Raw genomic sequence first — 10,849 nt, forward strand, 5'->3', positions numbered from 1 at the left:
AAAGAAAGAAAAATGACCCAAGCCTGCCCTGATCCTAATATTAGCTGAAAGAAGAAGAGGCAAGCACATTATTATCAACTTGCTCTTCACTATAACACTTTGTACCGTTGTCTTTCCTTCCTTCTTTTATTTCTACACTAAAGAGTTTCTTCCTCTTAATAAAAAATCATGCAATCATTTTCGCATGTACATTTAAGTAGTTTATTGTAATCTTGGGGTTTACCAATTTTCAAATACAAAAAAACCCAAAAACATGAGCAAAGCCCCACAAAATGAAAGATCACTATTTTAAGTGAAAGCTTCACCATTTTAATTTTTTGATAGAAAACAGATGAAAATGATCCACAGAAGCTGAATGCTGCTCACTTTTCTGCTTCGTGCCTAAAACACATTATACACAACATGAAAAAGAACAAAACATATGATGTAAAATCAAACAAACTAAATAGTTAAAAAAATTACACTGCTAAATACAAAGTACACATGAAACAAATATGGTAATTCTTCATATGAATTGAAGTTGGGAGAAGACAAAGATCTTTATACACCGAGCTGAACTCGTTCACCTCCAGTATGTGTCCTGCATTTTTATTGTGTTTACAGTGTTTGTTTGTTTTTTTCAATGTACTGTCAGCTGCTGACTTAGACAACAGTCACCGCAGCCTGTGCCCCACACAGAGATAGTACATTTAACTGTGGGACTGTAAGTATTTTACATGCTGGAACCACTACTTTTTCAGTTTCATCGTAGACTATTTGAATCTGTGTGCTCCTCTTTCTGTGTAGCACAAAGCAGACATTTGTCTAGGTATCTTTGTGAGGTAATTCACTGGCATCAGTGTATTCACACACTTTTTACCTGAGGTTTAACCATCTAAGTGCCTAACTCTAACCTAAAACGTACTGCTAACTTTACCCCTGAACAAGCATTTGGAGGGTTCCCAAAGTGGTTACAAAGTTAGCTGGACATGTTTTGATTCTTTCTCTCTCTCTTTTTTTTTGTGCAGTTGGTTGGTTTCCTGTGGCAGTGACCTCTCATCACTCACTCTTGGTAGACAAGTGGTTCAAATGAAAACATACATACTTTAAATAGTAAATAAGGAATGATTTTGCCAGCTTTTGCAACATCTGCTCCTTGCTGCCCATTAGACAGAATTCAGATTCAATGCGCATTCACACCAAGAAGCTACTTTCCTTAACCAATCAAGCATTCCTGTGTCACATAGTTAATGTGTAACAAATGTATGTAGAAGTCTTTTGTGTCTGAACATGCTGTAGGCCTTTAGGAAGGCCTTGCCGCAGATATGGCAAACAAATGGTTTTTCTCCCGAATGTATTCGAGCATGTACATTGAGATACCACATTTTTACAAACCCCTTTCCACAGATGTCACATTTATACGGCCTTTCTGTGGTATGGTGCATGAGAATGTGTTTCTTAACCTCCGAGGTTGATCTGTAGTACTTTTCGCATTCAGGCACAGTGCATTTGAAAGGTCTTTCTCCAGTGTGGATTAATTTATGCCTTTTCATCGTTGATGCCGAAAGCATCTTCCCGCAGGTCGGACATGGATTACGGAACAACTCGTGTAAGTGTTTGCTCCTCTGGTGCTTTTTCAGCGCTCCTTTCTCTTTAAAGGACTTCTCGCACTGAGAGCAAGAGTGCTTCTTCTCATTTCGAGACTCGCTGTGGATGAAGTGCAGGTGGCGCAACATGTTGGACTTTTGGGCGAACGTCTTGCCGCACTCTGCACACAGATAGGGTTTCTCTCTGGTGTGGACCCTCTCGTGGTACATGAGCTCAGAATCACATTTGAATCTCAGGCTGCAATGAGAACACCGGAACGGCAGGTGGCCTGTGTGGTGCCATTCATGTATGATTAAAAATCGCAGCCTGGGGAGAGTTTTGGGGCAATGGCTGCATTTGAATGGTCTGCTGACTTTATGGATGTTTTCGTAATGTTTGAGTAAGGGCTTGAAAAGACTGAAAGACTTGTCGCAGCGGTTGCACTGAAATGGAGTGTGTGAAACTTTGTGCCTTGCCAGCGTTGCAGCATCTCGAAGGACCTTTCTGCATACGTTGCAGTAGAGCTCGTTGTGGGTCAGCGTATGCTTTTGCAGAGCAACTTTGTACTTGAACGCCTCTTGGCATATGTCACATTTGTAAAGATTCTTGACTTCATCTGGATTCCCTGGATCTACATGCTGCTGAGCATATTCATAACAAGTCTTATTCAAGTGCTTCTTCAGAGAGGATAGGAGTTTAAACCTGCTATCGCATCGAGGGCACGCGTAGTCATTGGTGGGAAAGTGGGTTTTCATGTGAGTTCTCAGGTTTGTGTTGACATGCTCTTTGCAGATAAAGCACTGGATTAAACGAGTGTGTTTGGTAGAGCTATGCTTTATGCCAGCAGTGCCCCGATTTCTGCTAGAATCTGACACATCTTTAGGACCCAGGAACGAAGGGTCCTCATCTGAGCTGCTACAAACTGAACCACTTTCAGGGAAACTGTTAACAGGACTCACAATTGAAGACTCATCGTCTGAGTAGTGAGACCATGAATCAGTTACACTGGGACTTCTACTAACAGTGTTATGACTAGAGTCCTTATCCGAGTAGTAAGACCAGGAGTCATCTTCACTGCAAGTACTGATGGGAGCCATGTATGAGGAGTCTTTGCCTGAATCCTCATTGTCTGACAGCATTTGAGAAACCCTCTCGAACTGTTTTGCTTTCGTGGAAATAGATTTGTCAGCAGGTAGGGCCTCTCCACAAAGTTGCCCTTTCACCTCTTGGAGAATCTTTTTCATTCTTAGGCCTCTGTTTGATCTCACAGGTCGAGACTGTAAAGACAGTGGCAGGTCAAGTCTTCTTAGACGAACGTGGCACTCTTTGATTAGGCAACAAGAACCATCTGTCTGACTTTGAAGATTTACATTTTCGGCATGTTTTGTTGAATCTCCTAAAGGCAACTGTGTTCCATTGTGCTCAGGAGTCCAATCACTTTTACCATCATTGGTCTCACACGTCTGCTGTTCTGGAGCCAGTGATTCCTTTTCCAAATCTGATGAAAATAACAATTCATCCAAAATGCTGCCCTTTGCTTGTGTTTTAAGCGTTTCTGTTTTTTCTACACAGGGAAGGTTTAGAGCTGAAATGATCCACTCACCGTCCAGAGAACTATCTGAAAAGACAAAAAAAGGTGTGATATAACAGTGAACAAGAACAGAGCTCAACACCCAAGTGCCATTCATTATTACATTATTGCACACGTCATACTAATCTGAGAACATTGATTTATTTTTTTGACCACAAAGCAGCAATCCCACAAGCCAAATACACATCATTAAAGTGGACCCATTAAAAATCAGCTCCACATTTTTAACGTCAGACTCTACTAGAGTAGCTTTGCATGGTTCACAGTTCAAAATAATCCTTATTTGTCTTATACTGGTCCTTTGTTTCAGCCTCGCAGTAAATCTGCTATCTGAAACAAGTTGTTTTAGCTACTCAACAGACCTTTAGGGTAACTTTCCTCCGATTAGCTGTCCTTGCAAACTGCAAGGACTTTAACGCTCACAGCCAGAGCCATGTGCCTGAGATGGCTAAATCAGGGATACGGAGCTAGAGTAGAAAATCTGTAACTACTTACCTATATGATCTAGTTGGCTAAGGTGCTTTTGATACTGCAGCAGAGTTTTGAGCTCTTCACACTGAGACACCAACTGCATGCAGTCCTTGAGAGCAGAAGAAGCTTCACCAAACATGGAGGCAACCTTTTGAAAATGAAAAAGAAAGAGCGGCGTTAACATTTGTTAATCTAGCTTAAAATATAATTGGGTAATGTTGAGTAGCACTTTTGTGTACCTGCTGGAATGACTGAAGATGAAGAATCTTTTCAAATCTGGATAAAAACAGGCACATCAAAGTGTGAAGTGTTTCATCATATGCAGGACCAAACTCTACAGGGAAAACATTCTGAGAAGCACAAACAAGAAAGCACACCATGAACGTCCAAAACATACAGAAATATCACTGCAGCTGGCGCTTTTAGTAAACTCACAAATACACCTTTACACATACTAGACTACTTTACCACTACTACTACTTGAAAATGAAAGTACTCCAGCTTTGACAATAAAATAATAACACTTATATGGTATTATTATCTAGGATGCAAAAAAGCAGTGAAAAAACAAATACAGACCTGAAAGAAGTGCTCTCTTTCTTCAGCATCATTCTGCAAGTTCTTTACAAGATCCACAAAGTTTGATTGTGGCAGTTCTACATTAGTACCACCAGCCTGCATAATTCATAATAATAACAATTAATAATGATAATAAGCTGTTTTGGGAATCTAAATTATACTGTCACGATAACAGAAAACAAAAACCAATGAAATCACCTCCACTAGCCATGCATTGATGAGCACTTGCATCCTGTCCAAGTGTGGCTGGATGATTTCAAAGTCAGCAGGAGCTTCACGCTGGTATAACTCCAGGATAAGCTGAGAGCGCAAAGAAACTGATGTTTAATAGAGTGACATGAACGATCACTATTTCAATTTTCAAGGTGTTGGGCAACCTAAATTATCATAAATGAGACTGTAAGGTCCTGAGAGACCTGAGAAAGGATTATTCAACAGTAACCTGCATTGTTTGCCAGCATGCACGGCTTTTATCAGCAATACAAACAGGTAGCACAACCTGTCCCACTCACGTTTGTCTTTTCAACCATTTTCCATAAAAGAAAATGGGTTAGACAGATCAGGGAAGATCCAGAGCAGAAATGAGACTTCCACGTGGAAATGTAAAAAAAGCACCCACACTGAAATAAGTCCAGAGGGGATCAGCCAAACTTTGTTTTGGTTTTGTGTGGAAGTTTCTAGTCATGCTTGGTATAGTATTTCACCTTAGTGGCTTAATTGCTGAACGGCACAACTAATTAATTATTAATATTCTCAATGTTAAGATCATCACAGTTATTAATCACAACTATTCATTGACTGTAGACAAAACTGTTCTACAGCACTGTCACGTAGACGCTACTTTCACATTCAGATTGAGGGGACTTTCCCGCTAATGTATAAATCTTTGCATCACCAAAGCATGAAGCCAAGTTGCCTCTGATGCCTACACTGAAGCATACGTGTGTGCACGAATTTAAGACTTTGTTTGTTATCTGCACAAGTGCTATATAAATATCAGCCCATTGTCTTTTACCAAATGGAATGCTACCGTGTTGGTGATTTCACTGCGTGTTTTGTGAGCTTGATGGATACGCCGGCACTCTGTACAGGCACGATTTTATGGACATTCACGTTGATGTTGATCGATTCACATTGTCAACCACCGTTTTTCTTGGCCTCTGTATTCACCATACTGCAATGGGTGAATTCTTTGAGATCCAGACACTGCTCTGCACTCTACACTTATTGTAATGGTTCTTGGGTAACATCACTTGATCTAAATGCCCGTAGTCAAGTGTATTCAGGAAACTTCACAATGCGTGGCGCTTTGTGACTGGTATATGCAGACACATCTTCAGGTGGTGATTTAGGGAGTGCTAGATTTTCTTATGCTTTTTGATCATTTAATTACAGGAAGCTAGGAAGTAGATTAATTCTACAACCATATTAGAGTTATCTACTTAAAGATTAAAGGTTTGAGAAGTAGAAACATGCCTGTGTTTGCGGCAGAATGCCTGAAAAAATTGGATCTAATTGGACATTAGATTAGTGGAAATCTGGATTTTGGACTGCATAATCCAAGTGTGACAATGTTGACTGTGGATACAATGTCTTCTGAGACACAGAGAAGGTGAACAGATGGTATCTTAGTGTGTGGTTCCCAAAAGGAAGGATGTAGGAGGAGTGGTGATGGCCACCCAATCACATGACCTAGAACCAACTGACATTCTGTGTCAGAGCACAGAAGGATGGAAAAGCAGCAAACTGTTGGATGTTGGAAATGCTCCAGTCCTCGTGAAGCTGGTTGCCAAAGAATAAGAGAACAAAAGGCGTGCAAAGCTCTTATCGACGTAAAAGACAATTATGACGAAGGCAAAAAAGTACAAATCCATCAAATCTACAATGACTTCATTTGCAGATGCTGATAAACTCACCCGTGCTCTGAGGCCCAGGCTGAGTTCAGTCCGCTGGCGGCTGGTGAGCAGCTCTGGAAGAATGTCTGTAACCATAGACACAAACTCCTCAAGCATCCCGTAATCAGCTATAACTTTTTGCTGGATGGTCTGCCAGACGGCTGCTGAGACCAACCGAAGTGGTGGAACCAGGAGGCGCAGGGCAGTGAGGGAGAGTGTTGCACCTGAATGTGAACAGAAGTGGGTCATTTTAACATCGGGGATAAATGTTTTATTATCAATATCCATAAAATGAACCATAACTTAAACCCAGACACAAATACTTGGCTTAACACAGCTGTCCAATTGTTTGTATATTGTTTAGTGGTGACCTTGCTCCAAATGCTGCTCATCGTCTGTTGTGTAAATGAATAACTCATTAAAACTGACTGTTTTGACTAATATTGTTGTTATTATTATTATTACTACTACTAAACTAAAATATGTCATTTGGTCCATAAACTAGTTCCTGGTTTATTGTGCAAATTTTCTGACAATGAGTTTCATGAACATGGGATTTACTAAACTGCAGGGCCAAAATATTGTTTAGCTCTTTTGCTTTGTGTTCCTTGATCCTTTCATAGCGAAGCAGTCGCATATACATATTTATATGCGACTGTGGGAGGAAGCAGACGTATCAGGAGAGAGCCAACACAACATATTTAATAAACTCATATGTATATGGTGGTGTTTAGCTCTATCGCCTAATAGCAAGAAGGAATCCACTGGTCAGTTGAGGCATGTTCTACCCGTTGCCTGCACAATACACAGACATCTGTAGTACTCAGTAGGCTGGCCAGTAATAAACTGTTGACATACCTCGCCTCTGTCAGTGCACCCCAGGGTGGCTGTGGCTACATTGTAGCTTGCCATCACCTGTGTGTGAATGAGTGTGTGAATGAGTGGATGACTGGATGTGTAAAGCGCTTTGGGGTCCTTAGGGACTAGTAAAGCGCTATACAAATACAGGCCATTTATCATTTACCATACAACATTAAATCAAATCTATACATCTGTTTGAAATCTACTCACAATTGAAAAATACAACATACTGTAGTCTACTATTACTTTATGGTCAAATGAGTTTTGGTCAGAGTGTCACATTTAAGAATGCAAGTATTTAAAATGCTCATGACAGATGGTAGCATCGCAGCCTCACAGCAAGAAGGTCGTGGGTTCAAATCAACCAGCCAGTTGGGGCCTTTCTATGTTCTCCCCATGGTTGTGTTGGCTCTCTCCTGATACATCTGCTTCCTCCCACAGTCCAAAGGCATCCAAGTTAGGTTAACTGGTGATTCTACAGTAAACTGGCCATAGGTGTGAATTTGAGCGTGATTGCTTGTCCATCTCTCTGTGTTAGCCCTGCAATAGATTGGAAACCTGCCCAAGGTGTAGACAGCCTCTCTTCCTATGAAAGCTGGTACATGGTCCATTGTAACCGTTTATAAGTTTGTTGCAAAATTTCCACCACAGTGCATTTAGATTAAGTCAAAAGATCCCACGACAAACATCTCCAACATGTTATGGAATCCCTGGCATCAAGAACGGAAGCAGAGACCACTTTAAATGAAAGCGTTCACTTTAATTGAATTCGGTACTACAACTAATACCAAATTCATTTGTAGACAGTGCCTATGTTAGATGTTGCACGTATTTGCATAAAGTGCCTATTCAAGAAAATGCAGGCAGTGTTACTCATAACTGTGCTATTTTTATTCGACACTAAATCCCCAATGTTTCTACTCATCAGCGTTTGTGAAATATCTCCTCCGTTAAAATGCCACATAAGCAGCTTGTTATTCAGACTGTCTGACTAAAAACCAACTCTTTACAGTGATGCTAGGAAAACTTACCTGAAGAGTTAGTAGATTTTCCTTCTGAAATATCATGTTCCATCCTGTTCATCCACTGCACTCGATCGCACACAATCAGAAATTAGCTATAAATATAGGGGGGTGTCCTTTCTTTTCTACTACTTCTCCTTTCTTCGTCAGACACGTTAAAAACGTCACTTGTTATTCATGACAATGACTAAAACCAACGCGACTTAAAAATGGGGGGAAAGAAAAAAGCTTGGTCCGACGACGTTTTTGTTCCGGGTGGCTCAAATCGATGGTTCCGAGCACACTCGTCATATAATCCAGCCCCGTCAACACGTAACAGCCAGTGCCGTGTGATACTTCAAAATCGGGTATAGAGATTGACAGACCACGTGACTTTCGCGCATTGCATGCCGTGAACTCGTGGCAAAACAATCATAGTACCGCATCAAATGCAAGCATTTGCAGCACCGCAAAACGTTCATTCTTCGGTTCCAATAAATTCTTGCTTTTTCTTTGCCCCCCACCAAAAAGGTATGTACAAAACGAAGGAGAACAATGCCGGTGTTGTGCCAAAAAGTGATTGTCTGCCAAAAACTGATTTCCAATGTTTCTGTGTATTTTTTATGTGTCATATCTTTATGTTCGTAAATAGACTTCGGTTTTGGCACAACACCTGTCTGTACAAAGACAGACTTGATGAAAAGTCAAAGAAAAGATACGAGGAAAAAAATCAAACCAGTGAAAGGGTCAGACCCTTACGAGCACACAGAGGGACAAAATACGTTAGCGTGCTGCCCAACTTTCACCACGCTCATATTTATAATCATACGGTTCTTGGAGTGAGTGCATACACTCGTGAAGTTTAGTAACTTCCGGTCACTGCAACAAGCCCAGGTACAGTTTACCGACGGATGGGTACAGGACCTTGAAATGCACCGTGTAGAAAGTAAAGACCATCGTACGTATCATAAGTTTACCAGTCTCACAAATCGTCTTCATAAATACACATTCGTTAACCGTTTATTAATAGGACCTTTGAGCTCAATGGTAATTAATTAGTAGTGGAAATAATTTCTGGTTCATTACAGAAATGTAGCAGTGACAATAATACTGTATGCTGTAATCGTACTGGGCAATTAGTGATACAAAACAACTGTTTCATCCTGTGAATAAAAGTATATGTTTTTGTCAATGTACCATAATAACAGAAGCGAAACACAATATTGTGTCAGGACAATTCACTATTTATGCACAATAAATAAAGGAGCATATTTCTGTTCAGCGCCAGACTTGCTTGTAACCTATATCACCAATTATGTTAAGAAAAATGACGCATTAACTACAACAGCAGACTGACCTTTGTGGGAATGCTTGGAGCAGACTAACCTGTGAGCTGCAGTGTTCTGGGACTTATATTTGAGAATGGCTGCAATCCAGTCGCCTCTTTGTTACTTCGGAAACATGGCTCGAACAATTTCTCTTCAACGACTTAATCCGATAACAACCGATCTCTTTACCCGTCGGCTTCCCGTGGCTGTCATGCGACCGGCTATTGCAGTTAATAATACAACAGCTTCTTGACATTTTTTGTGTTTCTTTTTATGGCTGTGTGACTGATTTCAATTGAAAGCCTGCGTGCGCTAGTACCTCTTGCCACGAGTTCCCAGAATTCTTTGCGGTTTTACCCCTGAGTGACGTCACATTTTCAATCTCATTAGTCTGATACCAAGCAAATACAGGGCAAGTATTGCCGTTACCAATACTGAAAATTATTATTTTAAACTATAAAGGCCACTTATATAGGATAGAGCAGTTATGAAAAGAATAATAATCAATTTGCATTTTTTTCCTTCTTTTAATGATCACTAAATCACTATGATTTTTCTTTTTACAGTAATTAACAGAACAAAATTCACCCCTCTGCTTTTATTTTCTTTGTTTTTTGGAGACTTATAATTTAAATGTGTCTGTCTCTAAAGCACTTTGAGTTAGCTTCTGTTTTTTAAGTGTTCTATAGTCTATAAATAAAAAATATATAAATAATATAACAATAATAATAATATAAAAAAGCACAAAAAGGTTAATGCATTTTTCGCTGATTGGTTGGTTAAAAAATTCATTAATCTAGCGAATGATTGAGCAAACAGTAGAATCAGCAGTCTGCTCACGCACCACATTTAATGAAAATATGTCTATAAATCTGCAGTTTGGAATAGTATCATGCTTAAGAATGCATTATTGTCTGCATTTTATTTAAGTCTTTTTTTAAAAACAAATAGTCCGTGGTGTAGTGGTTAGCAACTTCCTTCTCCAGTCCAAACACATGGGTTAGGTTGTTTGGTAATTCTAAATTGGCTGTAGGTGTGAATGGTTGTCTGTCTTTATATGTTTTCTCTGCAAACTTATGTCTTGTCTCTGTTGTCTCCATATGTACCCTATAATATAAGTACATACAGGTTTTAGAGCAACTTGTGCTCTCATCCAGGTGTTCCTTGAATTTTTCACCAAGACAATGCATACCAGGATATATGTGTCCAGTCTTCCTTCACTCTATGATACTAGCCAGCACTCTGCCTTTACCAGTCATAGTCTCTACATTTAAATGCGTCCTCTCACCTCTACTGCTTTCCTTCTCTCTCACTGCCCCCTAGCATGCCTTCCTTCTTTTGTCTTCTACCAACAGTAGCACAGTTTTGACCAGCAGTGAAAGCACTCGTTGTTAAACCGGGCCTTAACCAATCCGGTATGAATGGAAATCTCATTCTGTATTATTTGCATGCTTAATTTATATCAGATGCACTTCCTGAGGCAAAGTTCCCCATTCATCAGGGCTTGGGATACTAGGAGTACACTGGTGTGTGCCCCCCAACATGGGTGGAATACTG

At 40.1% G+C, this 10,849-nt stretch overlaps 1 protein-coding gene across 3 annotated transcripts; it reads right to left on the reverse strand.

Annotated features, from left to right (window-relative positions):
* Window positions 1–293: 293 nt before the first annotated feature.
* On the reverse strand, window positions 294–8,222 carry LOC102211439 (zinc finger protein 493-like). 3 transcript variants are annotated; one of them, XM_013913162.1, is made up of 9 exons: window positions 7,995–8,222; window positions 6,278–6,326; window positions 6,124–6,188; window positions 4,406–4,507; window positions 4,208–4,303; window positions 3,868–3,978; window positions 3,653–3,776; window positions 3,170–3,184; window positions 294–381 (listed from the first exon to the last, which is right to left on the reverse strand). In XM_013913162.1, the coding sequence occupies exons 1-9, from the start codon at window positions 8,028–8,030 to the stop codon at window positions 302–304; spliced, it is 678 nt and encodes a 225-aa protein (XP_013768616.1). In that variant the 5' UTR covers window positions 8,031–8,222; the 3' UTR covers window positions 294–301. The 3 variants fall into 3 exon arrangements, with proteins under 3 accessions (XP_013768616.1, XP_013768614.1, XP_013768615.1); XM_013913160.1 differs by lacking the exon at window positions 294–381 and having other exon boundaries at window positions 624–3,184; XM_013913161.1 differs by lacking the exons at window positions 294–381; window positions 4,406–4,507; window positions 6,124–6,188; window positions 6,278–6,326; window positions 7,995–8,222 and having other exon boundaries at window positions 624–3,184; window positions 3,868–3,904; window positions 4,208–4,295.
* Window positions 8,223–10,849: the final 2,627 nt, after the last annotated feature.

Source organism: Pundamilia nyererei, unplaced genomic scaffold (genome assembly GCF_000239375.1).
Source record: "Pundamilia nyererei isolate P.nyererei 1_Seehausen unplaced genomic scaffold, PunNye1.0 scaffold00005, whole genome shotgun sequence".
Lineage (NCBI taxonomy): Eukaryota > Metazoa > Chordata > Actinopteri > Cichliformes > Cichlidae > Pundamilia > Pundamilia nyererei.